The sequence below is a fragment of the Argentina anserina genome, chromosome 1 (genome assembly GCF_933775445.1).
Source record: "Argentina anserina chromosome 1, drPotAnse1.1, whole genome shotgun sequence".
In the NCBI taxonomy this organism is placed as follows: domain Eukaryota; kingdom Viridiplantae; phylum Streptophyta; class Magnoliopsida; order Rosales; family Rosaceae; genus Argentina; species Argentina anserina.
Window position 1 is genome coordinate 8,765,318 of NC_065872.1, and position 23,322 is coordinate 8,788,639.

Genomic DNA, 23,322 nt, shown 5'->3' on the forward strand with positions numbered 1-23,322 from the left:
CTAGGGCTTGCTTGCCTTGGCATAAGGTTTGAACTAACTCCCTCATTTGGTATATTTGATAGTTTATTATGCGTATAAGCTGAGGGGTATCATCTGCTGCTTTCATTGGGCATCAGCACCTGATCGAAGTGCTTTCCTTCTGGGATAAGATGGTTAAGCTCAGCTCAATAAGCACAGAAAGCTGAAATTGATAGAATAGAAGTAAGATCCAGATGACTACCACTTTCATTAAATTATTTCCAATTACCTTGTGTTACTTTATGAAACAGATGAAGGTATTGGGTGTTCTCAGTTGGAGATTAGATTTTTTTGTGTTAAGTTTAATCTCATATCATCTGACTCATCAATCCAACACTGCCAAAAATATGATAGCTCAAATGAACCTTAAGGATCACACCCTTGAGAAACTGAGTGATCCTGTTTTGTTTTCTTCTCTTATTATAATGAAACCTTTATGAGAACAGCTAGATTCTGATATCTGAGAATAAGCACAAGTGTGGTTCAGGTTGCACTTCTCCTATTGTACATGTACAGAGCCCCACCAACTCCAAGACATATGCATAATTTTGATCCTCTCTTGTTTGAAAGACAATCCCATTTGAAAATAGACATCCTACTTCTTCATCATGCTTTTTTTTTTATCACTATGTAATGTCACTGCTGGGTCCTCTACACCCTTTTATTAAAGTTGGCACTAATGCATAATTTTTTTTTCGATTACAAATGCATCATATAATTTGCACAAATTGTTCATAATGGCATCTTCAATAACTCCAATTGTTCTCATTGGTTCAGAACTACATGTGTGAACTCGTTCCTGGGGTTAGTGCGTCTTCGAATAAGGCATGTTACACTGCTTAGAGTAAAGTCAGAATAATACATTTACCAGAAACGTTGTTGATCGATCATCAGAACACCAAATGTGATAAACCGACTCGAAAGAACCTTTGTAAGTGCGTATCAGTAAGTGCATATGTATGAACCAATGAGGCACCTCAACATTGTGAGCTTAAGGTTTGCCTCTCTTCAGTTAGTTTTGGTGATATATTGACTGTTTTGTTTTATATGAACATGGTGGGGAGTATAGGAGTTGGAATTGGCATTGTTGTGATAATGATAAACCAGAGTGCTTTGCCTAGAGCTAACTAGAAAACTGAGGTACACTATAAAATGGCCCACCTTCATCCCTTCATCTAGGGACAAACACCACATGCTAATCAACGTACATGAGTTCTGGATCTTAATATTATGCAGCTAACCTGTTGCAGTTCCAGCATATGATCATAAATATATATGACAGAAGGAAATGGTCCAAATTTTCTGTAGTGGGATCCATTAATAAATTTCATATGCCAAACTCTTTTTTGGCCTGTAATTCAATGGTTGGAATCCTTCACTTTTTCATATCATACAGATGTATCAAGTGTTTTTTATGAGTCGATTTGAAAATAAGTAACATGATGTTTTTTTTGATAGTATGTATGTTTAGATAAACTTAAAAATGGAATGGTTTTGATCATATATAGATTACACGTCGGGCACAAAATGATGAATGGTGGATGTTTTTCTCTAGATCCAACATGTATTTATTTATATGGGTAAATCTGCAGTATGGAGCAGAAGGGCATATGATGCATGTTTGTTTGGGTAGGGACTTGGAAGTTAGAACTATCCCCGTAACTGGTTCCAAAATAATGATTTTTTTCTCAGAACTAAATCTGGAATCAGAAAAGAAAAAACGGTCCAGATTTAATCATTTGCTTCCGAAATCGGAATGAACCGGAACCGCAAATATCAGATCAGTTTTCAGGTTTTTATGGTTCCAAAACCTATGATATTTTGGATTTTAGGGAGTATAGGAAGTGGGTAGAGGAACAAAGGAAGTAAGGGCGTAAGACAAAGTGTATAGTTTTGTTAGTTTATATAGTGCTTAGTAGGAGTTGAAGAAGTAAAGAAAAGAAAGTGATGAGAGATGCGGTGATAAAAAAATGTTTTTTTTAGTGGTTTTTCTTATATAGTTGTGAAGACTGGTTCTAAAGGTTTCAAAATCATTTAAAAAAAATCAGAATTGAATTGAATCAGTTGTTTCGATACGGTTCCTCTAAAATTAGTAATTTTTTTTTGAAATTGAATCGAATTGATCATTTCGGTGCGGTTCCGACAGATCTAAACAGCTCTCGGGTCTAAAGTCCCGGGCCTAGTTAGAACTCTTCTAAACATGCATTTACTATGCATGTTTTCGACTGCACTCATTGATAATGTCTTCCAACTAGCTTATCTAATGTTGTATGAGCTCCATTCATGTTCATGTTATTTTAGTTTTGATTATCTAGGGACCCCTAGGCCACCCGGCCCAAAAACATCATTGTGCTACTACAGACATCTCAATTCGCAAAGCCTCCAGAAGAGTGGATCAAATTATGGAGAAGAATAATCTCAAAGTGGACATTAAGCATTTTTCCTTCATAGACATGATCTAGGTCAATATATCAAAAAAGCTAATTAACAATAGCACAAGGATACCCAGCTAAATATTTGCTTTCAGTTAATGACATTTTTATTAGGTAAAAGCTAGGGGTTATGAGTATTCATCCATAAGAATCATTCACATTTGATGCTACGAAGGTGTGAGAGGAAAGATCAGTATGGAACTATGTAGGAATCCTAATCTTGAAATAATGGCCAATACTATTAGATGACATAAGCATATGCCATCCCCTTGCCTTAAAAAGCTTCAAGCGTTATAAAACATCTACACTTTTTTTATATATAAAACATCTACACATTCCTCCTCCATTATGATGCCTTTCCCTTCTTGGACACGTACATGAAAATTGCTCAGGTTCTATTTAAGGCCAATCTCACCCATTTCTTCAAGCCTCTTTAAAAAAACTCTCCATTATTGCAGCTTTTTAATTGAAGTGGTGTTTGATTAATGCAATGATTTCCACTGGGGCAGAAGCAGAAGAGGAATATCGAGAGAAGGAAGCATATGAGATTGCGGAAACCAACCAGGGTTTTGAGTCAAAGCAAAGTGATCATGATGATGGTAAAGGAGTAGCTGATCATCATGAAGATGATCATTTGGGAGACTGGTTGAGCTTGAGCCTCAATAAAAAAGATCCATCGTCAAAACCGGGCAGTAGTAGTAGCAGCAGCAATAAGGTTTTCTCATGCAACTTCTGCATGAGGAAGTTCTATAGCTCACAAGCCTTGGGAGGCCATCAGAATGCACATAAAAGAGAAAGAGGAGCTGCAAAGAGGTACCAATCTCATAGAATGATGATGACAACGATGATGGGGTTTCCCATCAATACTGTAGCGGCTCGTTCACTTTGTGTTCAGCCTCATTCACTGGTGCAGAAGCAAACCAGAGATGGATCTTCAACGGTGGCTCGCTCCGGCTTCGATGGTTTTAGCACTGGTTTTGGAGTGTCGTGGACACCATTCATGCTTGAAAATGCCATGGATATGTTTTGGCCCGGAAGTTTTCGGGTGGAACACAGATTACCAAGTAGTACACATGATCATCATCAATCAGATCATGTACACAATAAACAGCTCGACTTAAATTTACGGCTGTAATTCCAGTTTTGCTTAATGCTTCATCTTGTTGTAATTTTGAAGCTAAATTCTTGTTGTTTCATTTCTCCATCCAATAAATACATGTTTCGATCATGATAATAAGTTTAGATCATTTATCTCTCTGTCTCCGAAATATTTGATTTTATAGATCAATCTTATATTGTCTTTTGCGTTTAATATTAGAAGTTCGATTTTGAACCAAAATTGGAGGATGAACCAGAACAGAAAATCATAACTTCATCCTTCACAAGTACCAAATGGAAAATACTAGTTAGGTGCATGATGAACTATATATCTCTAGCTCTTTAGTCTTTCATTTGATAAGATGGGACATATGTACTTGCTATCCATCCTAAAAATTATTATAGCATACTACAACGCCAAACTTTCAATTGTACGAACAATAATTCAGTTTCTGCTTTAGTACTGAAAATATAGAACACGTTGTCGGCAAACGAAATTGCGAAGGCAGTTGCCCAACTACAGTTGAGACCTTAAAATTTAGTGGTTTGGATAATTTGGACCAATGGGCTTATTTGACTAGGTGATCGAGACCTTAGAACTCCTTTTCGGCTGAAACTGAAAGATGCTCAGAACTCTAGGCATAACTGGAAGATTTTGTAGAATGAAGTTCAATGAACTAAAAAAGAATGTGTATCACACTTGAGATCGAGTAGTCTCAAACTAAAGAGTTTTTTCCACCAACAGTCACTCAATTCTGGTGTACCTACCAATGTGATATCTCAACTCTTAATCGTACCAATGTGATACCCAGACTCTAGTATTGCTATCATTGAAGTACTTCCGTCAGTTTTTTTCAACTTTTCCGTTATCTTGGTGACGTGGCAGGTACGTGAGGCCCACAAAGAGGGTTAAAAGACAAAATTAACCTCATCTGAGAGGAGCAATGTTTTTCCCGCCCTTTACCTTGAGAAAGACACCCAACAATTCCAATTTTGGCGCCAATTTTCACTCCCTACTCCTTAATTTGTGTCTAATATCTAAACTAAAGAACTACATCCAACCAGTCGACCACAATCTGATAAAACCTAGATCAATCACATTTTCAATTTTTACCCTAGCACTTGTTAAACTAACAGAATAAATATATAAATTTATATGGAACATCTCATTTCCACAATCTCATAACGAATATTGAATTTCGTTAAGTTATGTGTTTTTATATTCTTATGAGATTGTGGAAATGAGATGTTCCATATAAATTTATATATTTATTCTGTTAGTTTAACAAGTGCTAAGGTAAAAATAGAAAATGAGATTGATCTAGGTTTTATCAGATTGTGGTCGACTGGTTGGCGGTAGTTCTTTAGTTTAGATAAGAGACACAAATTAAGGAGTATAGAGGGAAAATTGGCGCGAAAATTGGAATTGTTGGGTGTCTTTCTCAAGGTAAAGGGCGGGAAAAACATTGCTCCTCTCAGATGAGGTTAATTTTGTCTTTTAACCTTCTTTGTGGGCCTCACGTACCTGCCACGTCACCAAGATAACGGAAAAGTTTAAAAAAACTAACGGAAGTACTTCAATGATAGCAATACTAGAGTCTGGGTATCACATTGGTACGATTAAGAGTTGAGGTATCACATTGGTAGGTACACCAGAGTTGAGGGACTGTTGGTGAAAAAAACTCCAAACTAAATGAAGCCTTAAACATTAGAGTATTTTTCACCAACAGTCCTTCAACTATGGTGTATCTACCAATGTTATACCTCAACTCTTAATCGTACCAATGTGATACCCAGACTCTAGTATTGCTATCATTGAAGTACTTCCGTCAGTTTTTTTTCAACTTCTCTGTCATCTTGGTGACGTGGCAAGTACGTGAGGCCCACAAAGAGGGTTAAAAGACAAAATTAACCTCATCTGAGAGAAACAATATTTTTCCGGCCCTTTACTTTGAGAAAGACACCCAACAATTCCAATTTTGGCGTCAATTTTCCCTCCATACTCCTTAATTTGTGTCTCTTATCTAAATTAAAGAACTACCGCCAACCAGTCGACCACAATCTGATAAAACATAGATCAATCTCATTTTCTATTTTTACCCTAGCACTTGTTAAACTAACAGAATAAATATAGAAATTTATATGGAACATCTCATTTCCACAATCTCATAAGAATATAGAAACACATAACTTAACGAAATTCAAATACATGTGTTAAGTACCAAAATTGAAATTGTTGGGTGTCTTTCTCAAGGTAAAGGGCCGGAAAAATATTGTTTCTCTCATATGGGGTTAATGTTGTCTTTTAACCCTCTTTGTGGGCCTCACGTACTTGCCACGTCACTAAGATGACGGAGAAGTTAAAAAAAACTGACGGAAGTACTTCAATGATAGCAATACTAGAGTCTGGGTATCACATTGGTACGATTAAAAGTTGAGGTATCACATTGGTAGGTACACCATAGTTGATGAACTGTTGGTGAAAAATACTCTAAACATTATATATAGAACAAAAGAAGTTAACAAATGTGTTTGAAAAATTCCATTTGAAACTATAAACCCGTTCATTATTGAGATGCTCAATTGCTTGTGGGATTGGGGTCACTCACCGTCTAAAGTTCTTCTACTCTATGATTAGTTTTCTGGAATTCTTCGATTATTTTGTGATCAAGCTTAATACCGACGGCTTGGCTAAAGTTGACCATGTGACTGCTGGTTGTGACTTGTGATGGGTATTTATCGTGATGCAAGAGGGAATTATCTTGATTGTTTTTGCCAAGGCTTAAGTCAATGAGATTTTTTTTATGCTGAGCTAATGGGTATCATTATTGGGATTGAGTTTGGGCAGAATGACACTACCTTTGGCTGGAGAGTGATTCTACAAGTGGTGTACGTCGCATGTATTACCTCTTCTTCAATATTTATCACATCATGGTCGTTACGGATTGCTTTCTCAATATGCCTAAGGCCAAGTTATGTTTGATCAATACATTTCCGTTGCTCCCACATACTTAGAGAGGGGAATTATGTTGCATATAGCTTGGCAAATTTGGGTTCGGCTTCAAATTTGTTGGTTTGGCATCAAACTCCTCCTTGTGTAATTACTCAATATCTTACTACGGATGCACTCCACTTCCCTTACCTTTGTACTCTGTTGATGTTGATACATATGTTTCCTTATTGTTTTGTTAGCTTGTTGCAAAACTCAATCATTTAAAGTCATTCATGTTGTTAAGTAGTGGGCTTAATTGCTTTCTTTTCTTTTGTAATATCCTTGCTCTTTGTTTTAATTTCCAATGCCCATCTTTTTTCTTTCAATAAAATTTTGAGTAAGGCAGGGCGAGTCTGTCTTGAAAATAAAAATAAAAATTGAGCTTTCCAAATGGGCCATAACCATTATAGCCCTAAAGAAGTCATCGGAAGTGGTTAACCCAAAAGTACGTAGGTTCATATATAAATAGCGGTCGGTGGATTGCTAGCCTATGATAATGTGGGTTGTACATGCATTATATGTGTGGTAGAATGTCAATAACTAATAGTTGTCCAACTTCTTAAGAGTATGAATCCCATACACAAATTCCCCAATTTCCATGAAATACTGAAATAGACTATATATATATACCCCGATATCTCAGACAATACTACAGCTCACTTTAACTAATTAATTTCAAACCATTAACCTAGCTTTCATAGATTAACTGAGCAACTACGTATTCTAACATGCATATCAGTCATTGTAATAGATATCGATTATGATGTTCTAATTTTCGTTTTTGTCAACTGTTTCTTAGTTGGTTGAGGGATAATTGTGTTTGTTATTCTTTATTCATCTTTGTATCTATTTTCCTTTCAATAAATTTTCGTACGAGGATATTGGTCATGTCGCTTACAAAAAAAAACCTTCATATCAGTCGTAGCATGATAGCTCCATGTGAAGTTGGACGAAACTTAGATTCCTCTGCATTTCTCGGAGACTAAATGCAAATGACTAGGTAAACAAGAATCGAGAGCGAACACAGATGATGATCTCATATCTTATACTATGAAAGCCGCACACGGAGATAGAGAGCTAGCTTGATCGATGACTCAATCAAAGTCCTCGACCAAGATGTTTGGTTTGCCATTAACATACTTCCATATTTGACCCAGCAGGCTTCTGCAGTATTCAGCTTCTACACCTGGCCACTAACCTTCATTTGAATACGAAAGGAACCCTGCTATAAATTGAAAACTTAGCTATAATCACCTAGGGTTAGGAAACAATAACCATGTGACTCGATCATGATGAGCCTGCCGGGTTTAAATGTGCAAACTGCGGAAGATAATTAGCCCTAATTGGCTAGGCTATATATATCTGTGTACGTATATTAGCCCGATCTCTAGCGCTTCTAGACTACGCATGCCTTGCCTAGCTAGAAGATCAAAACCCAAGATATTATTTAGGCCACTCGAGACTTTGGTTATACGTACGTACAGTGTTGAAGGCTTTGTTGGGGAATCATTGTATTATGAGTTTATGACATAGGTTGCGTTTCATGCTGGTTCTCTGCACGACAAATCCCATGTTTTTCAGCAATTGTAATAGCTAGCAGTCACAATAAACTATGTTATAATCTGCTTATACCATCTAGTTATTTGTCAAAGCCTACCAATTTAGCCAACTGTATATCTGTATATACCATATACAGTATATACTATGCAGGCTGAAGGCACTACTGCATCTTCAACGTTCATACAAGAGGTACTCACATTTAGTCTCAGAGCAGAAAACATCAAAAACCAAGTTAGATAATCAAATAAATAGCACCATTCTCATGATAATGTACGTACATCATTTGACGATGTTTTCTTTGTCTGTAGAGTTCAAATGCCTAAATAAGAAATCAACATTTTAGAAAGTTCAATGTGCAATTCTAATTATTAAGGGCACTAATTCAAATTCACAATTGAAACCGTTCATTTTTAAGTCACCTATTACAAAATAGCAATGAAATGATATTGTTTTGTATATACAGCATAGGATCACCATTTTAGACGACCTATATGCCAAGTTAGTTAACCACAACTCACACAAATAATTTCATCAAAGCTAGAAAAAATTACTATATCCACAACCCTACGTACTATCCCAGCAACTCAGGATTCAAGGGCCCCCAAGAGCTTCAAAATATGAAAGTACAGAAGACCGTGAATTCGTGCATGATAGCATAATATTCCATGCATATGTAATGTAAGAGATAATTTCATGTCCAGAATGCATGATCGATGACCTAATTAAAGTTTGAAGCAGATCGATCGAGTAGCTAGCAACTGCGATAGGATTGCATTGTGCCCATTCTGGTCTGACCATAATTGGGCAGATAAATTATCACCCCTCCAATCGATGCTATATGGGTCGGAAAGATAGACAGAAATTAAAAAGTACGTACAGCATCCCAAGTAGTTGATGATGAATGCGTATATATATGGGATCGAGCAGTATGAACCAACCGTAGGTCAGCGTACTTGTCAGACATGACGATGGGAAGGATGTCTCTCCAAAACAAGAACTCAGTGTGATCATCATGTTTGCTATTAGCATTCAATCTATACAGAACCGAGCAGTACAATCTGTCCTTGGAAAGCTACAAGTTGAAGAAGAAGCGATAATTTTATCTTCGAAGGGTTCAAAAGGTACGTGTGCATGTGAGAGAGCTAGCTAGTTTTTAAAAGGCTTTCCAGGAAAACTACAGCGAGTACGTAATGCCCTTGTTTGTTGATGTTCTGATCATCGCGATCGATCTATGCAGTAAGTGCCCAGTACCAATGTGCTAAGCGGCTAAGATTTACAAGAACAAAAACCAAAACAACAGATTGTAATTCTCGTAACAAAACTATGTATAAGATAAAAAGCACGTACAGAGAAAAGCTATGTACGTAATTGGTCTGGTCGATTACAACGTACACAAGTATAATTGTGAAATCTGTATTTGAAGTAGTAAGGGGGGAGGGGGATATTGGTTGTGCTAGTATGGCTGGCGGTTATGCAAGTGTCAAGAGGTAATCTTATATTTGGAAGTTTTTAACTAGGTTCATTAATGTTGATAACATAATCTTTAGCTAATGGTTGGTATGTAATTAACTAGCTTCATGTAATTAATATTTGGCTCATTGGCTCATGCGAATATACATGTCGAGAATAATCAATCTCACATCGGAAAGATCCCTTGTCATCACTGAAATACATAAAAGCCTAACTGCATGTGTCCATTGCTGTTTATCTCTTGCTTGAATGCTTAAGTATGAACAAAACATTTTTTTGGTTCTTCCATCATCTTTTCTTCTCTTATATCCTTTTCCTCTTCCTCAAAATCACGAGGATAAACCTCTTAGTTTCATCTGTATCCAAACGTGCAGTCTGTTGTACGTCATAATGCCATTGATCCACTTCGAATTGAGGGATCAATAATGCCATGCCATTACAAGGATTGCCATTACTCATACATTGCGCTTTCTCTTTCTCTGTGTTTAAATTTCACTGAAATATGTCGTTTCATAGATTGCAATTGACATCAAGAAAGGGTGAGACTTTGATAGATAACTACATATATGCATGTTGACCCCAAAAAATGCTAGGCTGCTTCACACAGGTGCGCTTCACTCGGCCACATGATGAACGTTTTGAAAACATGCATGCATATCACAGCACTCCATACATATCTTGCCCATTAAAATGTGCATCGATCTCTCAGTCTCTCCTTTTCCCTTGCCTGGCTATATATATTTGTAACCTACACGAAGGTATACTGCTAGAGCATTGACATAAAGATCCAATCTATATACAATTTGCAAACCAAGCATGTCTTCATCAACCCCAGTAACACTCATAAGCAATCCGCGCGGGCCAGTTAAATATGTAGACATTCATGCGTGGTTTCAACCGAGCCCCTAGCAACTTTGCACTACTATTTTTTACTGCTTTTACCTAGCAATTAGCAAACCAATCAATCCTACTTAATTACCACACGCAAATTGATCGATAATTCTATATGGTACGCATAAGTACGATAAATGCCCTGCATGCTTAACCTCTATAACTCTTTGTCACTTTGTAATCAGTCGATCGAGCTACTAGCTAGGTATACATAGTTAATTCGGCTGGCCATGTTTACCGTAAAACTTTATCTTACCATGGTACATTTTTGCCCGTTGCAGAAGCAATTTTCTATTTAACGTACATGATGTTCTTGGTTCCATTGGTTGGATGGTCCTTCTTCGTTATATCCCTAATTCCATACTGGAATTTAAGATGGGCTCTCTCAAATGTGGCAAGACATTGAGCCAAATACATATGCATATCAATACGTGAGATCTGAGGTGGAATAGCTACTTAGTAAATACAAATTGAAGGAATATATATAAACACATACAATCATGCCCGGACCTGAGAGGAGACATAAGAGGCAACCCCCTCAGGAGAGAGAGAGAGAGAGAGAGAGAGAGATTTCAATTTAAATAAACCCTTTGGAGTTTGTAATATCATCTTAAGTTTTAGGTCTAATAAAAATGTCCTCAATAAAACTAAAACAAATCTAAGATCCAAGGATAATTATCTTACAAGAGTACAAACTCTAGGTATCGGTTTGTCTAGTTTGTAAGGTACTATCTAAATACAAGACAATTTCATTGTAAGATAATTTAATCAAAACGTCTAGAAATATGTCATCTACATATACCGTTCTGTTAGGTACAAAATGAGATCAAACCAAATGACAACTTTAATAGAGTTGCTTTAAGAGGGCACCATTTATAAAACTCGCCGCATGTCTCAAAATCTCAAATCCGACCATGTTGATGTGTACAAGATTTATGGCACATGCAAAGTTTTTAGTTTATAATCTTTATATTGTTTGGCTAACAAATCAAACTTAGTTAATTGATAAAACGTTAATTAAAACGTCTATAATAAATCATGTAAATGTCATCGTTAGTATAGAATAAGCAGTGATCGTTCAGTCCGGGAAATTGAAGGAAACTCTAAACTTTTAGTGTTAAAAAATAATGGGGTTTGAGATTGATTATTAACTACTAAAATAAAACATAAATTACTATTTACATGATCGACTTCTCTTTAACAAACTTAAACCAAATTTACCATTACATCACATAATTACAAGTTCGAACCTATCATGCATTCTAATTTGACCAATTACATACTTTTTAGACACCAATACAATTAGAGCATTAGGGGATCATCTAATCATGTAAGATTTCAATTAACATTTAGATTGACTTAGGGCATAATCTAAATTTACATGCAATCGAATTCAATAACACTTAGAGTAGAAATCAATAAGATTACATTTAAGCACCAAATCTTTGTTGAAGACATGTTTCATGTATGGCGTCACCCACAATGGTTTCACATGCAAATTTCCATAACTTTTACCACTTTTAATTAACACAAACCGAACCTATTTAGGACATGATTCGATTTGTGTCAATATGGTTGATGAATCTAGCACTCAAACACAATCTTAGGAACTTCATCCAAACACTAAATTCATATGCACATATCTTAAAATTATCTAAAAGTATGAGAAAGATGGTTAGAACACAACAATAGAAATACAACTCATTAATTATAAGAAACTATCAATTCGGCAAAGATCCAAAAATCCAATAAAACAATATAAAAATTTCGATTCTTAATACAAAACAATAATCCCACACAAACATCATACTACAATATTCATAGACAAAGTATTGTAGAAAATCAAAAACGAACAAACTCATGAAAAAGAGTTGCGAGAATCACACGTTGTAGGAATATGGAGGTGTGTTTTCAATTGTGATTTTGGTGGAGATGGAACTTGTATATGGGGGAAAATGGATTGATGTTTTGGTGAAGGATGTTGAAGGTAGTATTTTGGCAAAGGTTTGGCTCTTGAATACAAAGGAGAAGTGATATTTTTCTTTGTGAATGATGTGCTATTTATATAAGAGTTTTGGCTCCTTGAATATTATAGGTTGGACTTTTTCTCCTCAATTTCTTTCACTTATTTTTGTCATTTGTGGGTGAAATCTCATTTGATAAATTCATTCTTTTTCTCATGTGTAGGTGTCTCATTTTTCTCTTTTGCATTATCTATTTTTATTCTCTTCATTTTTCTTTCTCTCTTTTTCTTTCACTTATTTTTGTCATTGGTGGGTGCAATCTCCTTTGATAAATTCATTATTTTTCTGCTTTCTAGGTGTCTCATTTTTTCTTTATTTTGCTCTTTTGCTTGACTCTTTCTCTATTTTTTTTCATTCATTATACAATCTGAAAATAATAAAAGACAAGATGATTCATAAAAATATCAAGTAAGTTACTATAATAGGAGAGTAAGATTAGGAAAGTTACGGAATAAAAGTTTAAGTTCAAGTAAGATTTTCCCAAATGATACGTTTTCTAGTCTAAAAAGGATTCCTAATGCAAATATGATTCTCAAAATATTGTCAATGCGACCAAAACGTAAAAAGATGAAGACTCCTAATCTACCTAGGTTTCTTAGTCCTAAGGATTCCTATTCAAACTAGGACTCTAGACCAAATCTGCGTTTTTAACTCATGTAAGCACAAAAATGCATCTAATACCGCCCAATACTCTTACTACGACTCAATGACTCAATAGTACAACAATAAGGGATAAGCAAAGTACAAATTGAGATACAAACATGTTAAGAACGTCGCACAAAGTGCTCCTATCATTAATTAAGTTTCATTTGATTTTATTCAATGAAGTTGCTGGTTTTTTCGCCAAGGTGAAAAAGATGAGGGTATTTAACTTTCAAGACAACGATGAGAGTACACTGTGTATCTACTTCAACTAAACAGAAGATTGGGTAAGTACGTTGAAATTTGCAAGACAAACACTACAAAAAAATTTTCAATCCCCACAATTCTGATTCGTGGCCTTTAGTCCCTTTAGCCACGTTTTTCTGTGGGGATAGCTGTTACCCACGATGCAGCGACATTTAAAAAAATTGTCGTTATTACTACCGTGGCGATTGTTCTATTTTATCACATTTACAGCACTTTCGTGCCATCCTATCATTGGGTCCCACTTGGCAAAGAATCATATTAGACAATCTCGACAACCGTGCTACATAATATATATTTTACTCCCCACTTGTTACCCATGATTGCTTTTGGTTCGTGACATCAATACAATAAATTAAAAAAAAACATTAATGGATATGAGAATAACCATTGCTTATTCCCACAAAAGAAACACTGCTTATTTTCCATCTGAAATACAATACAAAAACTGTTAAACCTATATATATGCATCAATTTTTTTTCTGTAAAAGTGCAGCCACCGTATGTAATTTGTCAAAAATGAAAAATTGGTTGCTTCTACCCTCTTTAGCTATAAACCTCAGTGCCAAAGGTTGAATTTGACTTTAAGACAATCAGAATTATCAAAAGAACACAACTTAAGACCCATGAATCCTTGCTTCTTCTCCCTGCTACCTGTACAATTCCAAACAATATTGAATTAAACTCCTTAGTTTGAACAATATGAACCAAGAACTACCGAACTCATCATGCATTAAAAAGGAAAAATAAAATAAAATGAAGAGCAGCCCTACGAAACTGAGACCGAAAGTTACAAAGTTCCATACAATCCACAAAAGAAATAGATGTATGCCTAAAAGTAATCATATTACATTAAAAAGAAACTCATTCAGAAGAACTGATTATGACAGATATAATAATGCTTACTTTCCACTCTATTATGATTATAATCTTTTCTCTTACTACGTTTTTCAGAGTTCACCCTTCAACTAATAAATGAATCAATGGAGTACAAACATACAAATCCCTTGGTCCATCTCTTTACTGCACCACTTTCTTGTAGGAACCTATATTTGGTGACAAAAAAGATAGAAGAACAGAAGAAGCAAACAGAAACAGCCCAAGCATCCATTAATATATGAATTTACACATTTATACAGACCAAGTACATAGAAGCAGCTTAACTACATAGTTATGTATCTAATTAAACCAACATCAAACAGAGGAGAACTATATAAACAGACTCAAAGTCAAAGTTATGTATCTAAGATCCAGGGCTTTGCCAATCAAACTATTAAATGATAAATATACTTACCCACAATTCCATTGTCTCCAGCAAGAAGATATGAATAGGTAGATTCAGCCAATAAAGTTTCAGCATTGCGAACAGGACTTGTAAAAACCGATCTCCTGGTATGTTGACAGATACATCAACCTAGATAAACCGTAATGTATATGCCATTAAAGATGAGTAATCAGATTCATAGGACAACTGAATAAATTTAGCAGAAATGAGAACACAATTGTTGAAGTATCCAATTAATATCAAGACTTAAAATGTATAGTGTACAATCCAAATTGATACAACAAATACAATGAAATAGTCATTTTCATACTTGTCTCATGATCTTCCAAGAATCTGGTTTGGGGCACTTACTTCTAGTCACATATGCTGACCTACTGAATGTATTTGGATATGATTTAGGGGTGCATGTTTTTTTTCCTCAATACATACTTTAAATAAATGGAGAAAATGAACCAATGTAAGAAAAGAAATGAGTTTCAAACATGCCAAAGTTTCAGGCTTTGACAATATCCCATTTTAAGTACAAATTTATACAGGCATACACAGTTGTGAAAAGGAACTTGGTTTTGCTATCAGCTTTTGGTTCTATCACTCCCGAGTCCCAACCATTGCAACCGATCATGACATCTTCAACTCCAGCATAAACAGAATCCCATCGGAATATAAACCCCAATTTGAACAAAACTAATACAAACAGAAAAATAAAAATAAAAAATCAAAACCAAACTGTTAATATCACACAACCAAGACTCCGATTAATCCATCATAGATAAAGATCTGAAATCGGTACCAAAGCAATTAACAAAATAACCAGAAAAGGCAAAGGTAAAGTACAGTAATTGAAAAATCAAGTGAGCAATGAGATGATTGAGGCATGGATCTAAACAAGAGATAAAAGCATCAAATCTAAAATTCGGAAGATGGGATTGGTTGATCAATTAAACAAGAGATGAAGTATGTTACCTATATTCAAATTTGCAATTCAGATCTGAGACAAAATGAAGATGGATAAATTATGAGGATGACATGGGTGAGAGAACGTTAAAGACAGAGTTTGGACCAGTAGATCTTGGTCGAAACGACGATGTCGGAGAGCGCTTCCATCCCAGCTCTCGGATCGCCTGGCCCATAATCTCCCGGGCGCGGCAGCTCACGTAGATCTCGGGGTTGTCGAAGACGTTGACGACGTGGTTGCGGCAGCACTGCAGCAGCGACTTCATACAGGTAATCATATTTCAATACCAACGAAATAAAAATCGATAAAACACCTAAATACATGACATCTCGGTTTATAACACTATACCATTTCTTCCTCATCTCTCATCTCTGCTCAGTAAAACATTAGATCTACACGTCTCTCTTCTTCCTTAGAAACCTTAAAAATCCACCCAACCAGTTCTGTTTACTTCAGTTCAGTGACTTCAGTCTGTCTCTCTGGTTCGATGATGTCATTAAGCATGCAGTACAACAGCCTGCGTCGGTCGGGGCTGAAGGTGAGCCAGCTCTTGTACGGCGCGTGGGTGAGCTTCGGGAATCAGCTGGAGGCGAAGGAGGCCAAGTCGGCTGTATTTAAGTCTGGGATCCCACGTTTAGGTAAGTACATGGGTTAATTGCTTATTTAAATCCTAAATTTTACAAAAAGAACGGGATCTCACCAACTTTATATATACGTGGGATAATTAAATAGATATTTTATTGTTAAACCACGCATATGTGAGACGACCACTGTACATGGCTGCTGCCCACGAAAAAAGAGCATCTCTCACGAAATATTCGTCTCATTTGCTATGATTTTTAGTAGTGAAAGATGAGACTATTTACTTTCTACAGTTAATGTGTTTTCCGGTATTTTTTCGTTTTACTTGAGTAAATTACTTCCCACAAACTTTCGAAATTAACAAGAGCACCAAAAATTGTATGAATAACCCCTATAATAATTTCAGAGAATTAAACAGCTTATTAGAAAAATTATTATATGTATCTGGTACATAATATATGTGGTGTACATTTTTAATGTTATTAGTCTATTTTTTACTGTGTTTGTTTCTGATTGGTTATTTATATTTAAATAAATTTTTTCTCTTTCATTGCGTACATGTTTACCAAACTATAGAGTAATATAATTGGCTAGAACTGCTGTTATATCACATGTCAGTGCCACATGGTATTCTGGGTATACAAAATAATTACTCTAGCTTATTATTGGTATCAAAAGATGGATACTCTTTTATCAAAGTTTTCTTTTTTGTTTGGTCAGCAATCAGGTAATAAATTCTTCTAAAAAAACAATCAGGTAATAAACTACATCTCAATTGACGTCAAACGAACTCTCTAGCAACAGATACGAAATTGTTAACCTTTCAGACAATAATTGGATCAATGTGCAGTTAAAACACACCACAAAACATCGTAGTACCTGATGCTCATGATACAAATGGTTCAGATTGAAAAGTGTATCTTAGAAATTAATTAGAAACCAAAAGTTTGTTGAGATTGACCATCCAACTATTACGTATCTAGAGCGAAGACTTGGGGTCATGGACATGTAAGAGCCAAATAAAATTAACTAGATGTTCAAGAATGTTTGACTAGCCAACATTATGCTTTCACGCGGAAGTGTTGAGTGTAAATATATCACACACAAACTGACGCTCGTTTGCACATTAGAAGTAAAGTTACAATTTAGATATACTTTCAGGCAAACTATTGTCCCGAAATGTAACAACATTTTAAGCTTGACCGAATCTCTAAAACTCACTTTTATTTTTCAAATAATTGATGTCTTTTACCATTTCAGTGGATTCAAAGAGCTAGAAATAAACTTAGTCAATAATCAAGATGGTTGGCTAGCTGAAATTGATCGAATCGGAGAAACAACTCAACAAGGTTAATGGTCAGAGTAGAACGACATATAGTTTGAAAATGATAAGCAAATATATAATCAAACACCTAATTCCCTATTATTATTATTATTATTATTATTATTATTATTATTATTATTATTATTATTATTGAATTAGTACTAGGAAAGAAAAACACGTACAGTTCCCAGCACTACAAGAATTATTGTCCCCAGATATATATTTAGCCGTCCCCTAAGTAAGGCAATAGAGTCGGATCCCCATCACGTACCTTCACGTTTACAAAATATAATACACAAAGCACATGATTCTTTAGCTTGGTGATTAATCAGACGTACGTGCGTAAGTGCCAAAATATCACACATCAACATATTGTATGCGGGCCGGACTTGAGATTTTGAGATATCACACGAGTTTTATAAATGGTGCCCTCTTAATGGAACTCTATTAATGTTATCATTTGGTTTGATCTCGTTTTGTAACTAACATAATGGTATATGTAGATGACATATTTTAGATGTTTTGATCGAAATTCTCTTACGATGAAATATGTCTTCTATTTAGATAGTACAATACAAACTAGACACAACGATACTTAGAGTTTGTAGCTTTTGTAAGATAATTATCCTTAGATCTTAGATTTTTTTTGTTTTATTGAGGACAATTTTATTAGACCTAAAACTTGAGAGATGATATTACAATTCCAAAGGGTTCATTTAAATTGAAATTGCTCTCTCTCTCTCTCTCTCTCTCTCTCTCTCTCTCTCTCTCTCTCTCTCTCTCTCTCTCTCTCTCTCAGTGGCAGAACTACGTTGCGGCTGGTTTGGCTATAACCCACATGAGCCAAGTCGAATCCAAGCTTGCCCTTCTTTCCTTTATTTTTCTCCTATTTTTTTGTTTTTTTTTTCTTTCTTTATCTCTCTTTTGAATTCTTTTCTTTTATACACTCTTTTCTTTACTCACTCTTCTTTTATATCACATATTTCTCAGTATTCAAAAAAATCTTACAATATTCTTTTATAAGTAAGAAATAGATCTCATCTTTCCCTATTTTCTCTTCCTTTTATTTGGTCATAGCATTTTATAGTATAACTTCTTTAGCTATTTAGTTATATGTTAAAAAATATTTATGTCTTCAAAACCAGCCCTACCCAATTCGGATTCCTGGTTCCGCCCCTACTCTCGCCTGAGGCGGTTGCCTCTTAAGACTCCCCTCAGGTCCAGGCAAAATGTGTGTCAACGATTTCTCCATTGCTAAGAAGTTACTCTAACTCTTCGAAAAGCTATATATATATATATATATATATATATATATATATATATATATATAAGTAACTACGAAAAGTTAAAAACAATTCGTAAAGGGCATAGAGACTATTAATTAAGTAGTGTAATTAACAACAGAATTCTATCTATCTATCTATCCGTCCTCGCCCAATTTCTAGTGAATTCGAATGGGTTAATGTGCAACATATATACCTAATCATTGTCTTTTATAATCTTTGGTGCCTATATACCCTAGATATCTCTGTCATTACAAATATAATGTTCATGATGACGTCCTAACTCCTAAGGTTTAAAGCTCATTGGTTTTGATATGGTGGCTTGTTTCTCTACATGTAATATGGCCATTTGATGCAGAATCAATATTGTTGTTGTTTGGTATATAGTTTTTATTCAACTTTATCCAGTGTTAGATATCCATTGGAATTTTGAAAAATCCTAAAGTAGTAGAAATAATGTGATTGTCACAACACTACAACCAAAAGTCATTGTTCTATATATATATATTTTTTTAAATCTCACAATCATATTACGCAATTTTCATATAGGTATCTGCTAATTCTTCATTCACCTAAACATCAAACAGTAGTTATGACTCTATGTCTTTCTTATGACATATAATATAACATTATAGTGACATGACAAAGGAGATCGACGTAGTTCCTATCCTCACGTTAGCATTAATTTTACAGGCGTTTTTGGAACACGTCTTATTTTTGAAAAACAACATACGGATATTACTTAAGATTAATTTCACGAGCAAGCTAGGTGACGTAATGCCTGAATTCGGTGAGCTGAAATCATATTACGACAAGATTTGATGTGTACTTAAGAAATGAAATCAGGTTATATATAATTAATGATCATCACGAACTAAATAGTGTACATGCATGTAAATCATCGATCGACTATATTTTGTGTAGTCATTTAAACCCTAAGACGGCAAAACCGCATTAATAATATTCTACCGATCTCAAGAGTAAATAGTAACTTCATAAAACTATTCCATAGGATTCCATCTATGCGATTGTAACATCACGATTAGAATAACACTAACATAATCTCCACAGATGATCACCCCACATTAAACTTAATCATATCATTCCCAAGAGATAGTGAGGAAAACAATGTTGTTGTCATGCAACTGTCATTACGTACACAAAATGCAAAACATCTTCACCTACCCTAATGATCCCCCTAATTAGAGATTAAAATACCTTAATTGCCACATACAAAAGCCTAGTTAGACATTTCTAACAAGTAGAAATCAAAACCCTTCTCCCTAATTAACCAGGCAAACCTAGCTAGCTTTAAAATTAAATTAATTCAATGTCATCTTCACGTGATTATCTTAATCCTCCATACACCGCACTAATCATACCCAATTAACAAAACGCTAACTAATCAATTTATTTAATTAATTTTCCTTGTTCTAATTTTTCCCCTAATCAGGTCTCCTAGCCTTTTAGGGTTCCTCCTCATTTCCAACACTACCACTCTCTTCGCCGGCAGCTATACTTTCAAAAAAAATCCAACCTCTTTCCAGTGGTCCGGCTGAAATGCGGGCCCCGACTAAACCTATGCTGACATGGCAGCTAAGGCCGGGACCACATGTTGGCCTCATTTTGGGCATTTGACGTTGTGTGGGCCCCGGTGTCCCCTGCATAACACTTTCTGGGACAAAAATATTTCCACTGTCTGCTACGACCAACTCGGATCCGTCAGAGTCCGTCCAAGTAACAATTGGTCCGGCTGTACACGTGGCAACAGTGACGTGGCGCCCATGGACATTAACTTAAGAAGAGCTCCCTTATATAAACCCTCCTCCCTCACAATGTTCTGCACCAATCTCAGTCTGCTTCTTCTGATAGCACCCACGATCATCTTCGTCGCTTTCATTTCCGGTCATCATATTCCATCATGACTAATGATTCAGTGAAGTCTTCACCTCTCGGCTCGCCGGCCACCGAGAAGGACGCCAAGGCGCTTCAGTTCATAGAGGAGACGACCAAGAACACTGACGCCGTGCAAGAGAGGGTTCTCAGTGAGATTCTGAGACAAAACGCAGACACCGAGTACCTTCAACGTTTTGGCATGAACGGAGCAACTGACCGTGACACGTTCAAGTCCAAAATTCCGGTGGTCACGTATGAAGATCTCCAGCCTGAGATTCAACGTATCGCTAATGGTGACCGCTCTCCCATCTTGAGCTCTCGTCCCATCTCTGAATTTCTCACCAGGTAAGTAATCATCAATAACTTTTAGATCTCTCTTCAGTGTTTTTTTTTCATGGATGCTATATATAATTGTAGTGTTAATTTGTTCATCAAATTCAATTATGATTTGCATGCAGCTCTGGTACTTCGGCCGGTGAGAGGAAACTCATGCCTACAATTCATGAAGAATTGGACCGCCGCACACTACTGTACAGCTTGCTCCAACCTGTGATGAACCTGTATGATCCTTAGTCCGTTGACTAATTAAGTATTAATATGCTTTCTTTTGTCTAAGTAACTTCTGTTGCAAAAGTTTTGCGTGCAATTATTTTCTAGCTGATAAACTTTAAAAGAGTAATTAGTTGGTATGTAACTGATTTTGGAATATTGTGTTGATCTTTGTAGTTACGTGCCGGACTTGGACAAGGGGAAGGGTTTGTACTTCTTGTTCATCAAGGCTGAGACCAACACTCCCAGCGGCCTCGTCGCTCGGCCGGTTTTAACGAGTTACTACAAGAGCGAGTATTTCAAGACCAGGCCAATCGACCCCTACAATATCTACACCAGCCCTAATGAAGCCATTCTCTGCCCCGACTCGTTCCAAAGCATGTATTCGCAAATGCTTTGCGGCCTCATCATGCGCAAGGAAGTTCTCCGTGTCGGGGCGGTCTTTGCCTCCGGCCTACTCCGAGCCATCCGGTTCCTCCAATTCAACTGGAAAGAGTTAGCACATGACATCGAAACCGGAACCCTAAACCCTAAAGTCACAGATGCTTCCATCCGGGAGAAGATGGCGGAGATTTTAAAACCGGACGCAGAGCTCGCGGAGTTCATCAGGAAGGAGTGTGAAGGGGAGAATTTGGAGGGGATTATCCCAAGGATTTGGCCCAACACAAAGTACCTCGATGTGATCGTTACTGGTGCAATGGCTCAGTACATTCCAACGCTCAATTACTATAGCAATAGCCTGCCCAAGGCTTGCACAATGTACGCTTCTTCCGAATGCTATTTTGGCCTGAACCTTAAGCCGATGTGTGACCCTTCTGAAGTGTCATACACTATCATGCCGATGATGGGTTATTTCGAGTTCATTCCACATGATCCATCTGCTCCTCCCTTGTCCAAGAAGTCCCCTCCGAGGCTCGTAGATCTTGCTGACTTGGAAGTCGGAAAAGAATACGAGTTGGTCATTTCCACTTACGCTGGACTGTGCCGTTACAGAGTCGGAGACATTCTCCGAGTCACCGGATTCTACAACGCCGCGCCACAGTTCCGGTTCATCAGGAGGAAGAACGTTCTGCTGAGCATTGACGCCGATAAAACTGACGAGGCAGAGCTCCAAAAAGGCATTGACAACGCCGCCGTACTCCTCCGTGAGTTCAACACTTCGGTAGTGGAGTACACAAGCTTCGCGGACACCAAAACGTTCCCGGGACATTATGTCATTTACTGGGAGTTGATGGTGAAGGACCCGTCGATCAGTGCCCCAAGCCACGAGGTTCTTGATCGGTGCTGCCACGTCATGGAGGAGTCTCTAAACTCTGTGTATCGACAATACCGTGTTTCAGACAAAACAATCGGGCCGCTGGAAATCCGGGTTGTGAAGAGTGGCACATTTGAGGAGCTCATGGACTACGCAATTTCCCGCGGCGCGTCTATCAATCAGTACAAGGCGCCGAGGTGCGTGAGCTTCTCACCCATCATGGAGTTACTAGACTCTGGGGTTGAATCGGTGCACTTCAGTCCAGCGCTGCCGCATTGGACCCCAGAGCGACGCCACTGATCGGAGCTTGCTTTGGTGATTCTAAGCTTTTTAAAAGCGTCTCATTTGTTGTATGATATTTCTTTATCTGTCTTGTAATAAGTTGAAGTGATCCATCGCGTCAGATGATATGTGTTTGCTTGTCCAATGGTATCTTTGTCTTTGCTTTTTCCATGATCAACTTTTAAAGTTGAAGGGAAATGAGTGAAGGGTTGGTGATGATGAACCGGGTCCGATCCGGTTCACAGTTTGTAAAATAGTCTACTGATGAATAGAATGCCTGTAGTATTATTGTTTATTTTAGATATGATCGATGACCATATGGGATTAATTTATTTGCATGGATTTTAGGGCAGGTGCTAATTATTCTTCTGTCGGTTGTAATCAACTAGGTTTTGATAATGATTAAGTTAATGAGTGAGTGATTAACTGCAAGTTCACAACTAGCTAATTTGGACGCATATCACGATCAGCTTCATAGTTCAGACATATGCGGGTGATTCTTTGACAAAAATTGTGATGA

General features: G+C 36.6%; 2 protein-coding genes across 2 annotated transcripts; both read left to right on the plus strand.

Moving 5' to 3' along the window:
• Positions 1-2,840: 2,840 nt before the first annotated feature.
• Positions 2,841-3,678, plus strand: LOC126794904 (zinc finger protein 7-like). The gene has a single exon (XM_050521703.1). The coding sequence runs from the start codon at positions 2,941-2,943 to the stop codon at positions 3,583-3,585; it is 645 nt and encodes a 214-aa protein (XP_050377660.1). The 5' UTR covers positions 2,841-2,940; the 3' UTR covers positions 3,586-3,678.
• Positions 3,679-20,697: 17,019 nt separating this feature from the next.
• Positions 20,698-22,892, plus strand: LOC126786125 (probable indole-3-acetic acid-amido synthetase GH3.1). Its single transcript, XM_050511849.1, has 3 exons — positions 20,698-21,061; positions 21,175-21,276; positions 21,443-22,892. The coding sequence occupies exons 1-3, from the start codon at positions 20,742-20,744 to the stop codon at positions 22,818-22,820; spliced, it is 1,800 nt and encodes a 599-aa protein (XP_050367806.1). The 5' UTR covers positions 20,698-20,741; the 3' UTR covers positions 22,821-22,892.
• Positions 22,893-23,322: the final 430 nt, after the last annotated feature.

Excerpts from the sequence above, each read along its gene's own strand:
- LOC126786125 (XM_050511849.1), top strand. The coding sequence starts at position 20,742 with ATGACTAATGATTCAGTGAAGTCTTCACCTCTCGGCTCGCCGGCCACC. Across the intron at positions 21,062-21,174 it reads ATCTCTGAATTTCTCACCAG|CTCTGGTACTTCGGCCGGTG; the intron begins GTAAGTAATCAT and ends ATTTGCATGCAG. Across the intron at positions 21,277-21,442 it reads CTCCAACCTGTGATGAACCT|TTACGTGCCGGACTTGGACA; the intron begins GTATGATCCTTA and ends TGATCTTTGTAG.
- LOC126794904 (XM_050521703.1), top strand. The coding sequence starts at position 2,941 with ATGATTTCCACTGGGGCAGAAGCAGAAGAGGAATATCGAGAGAAGGAA.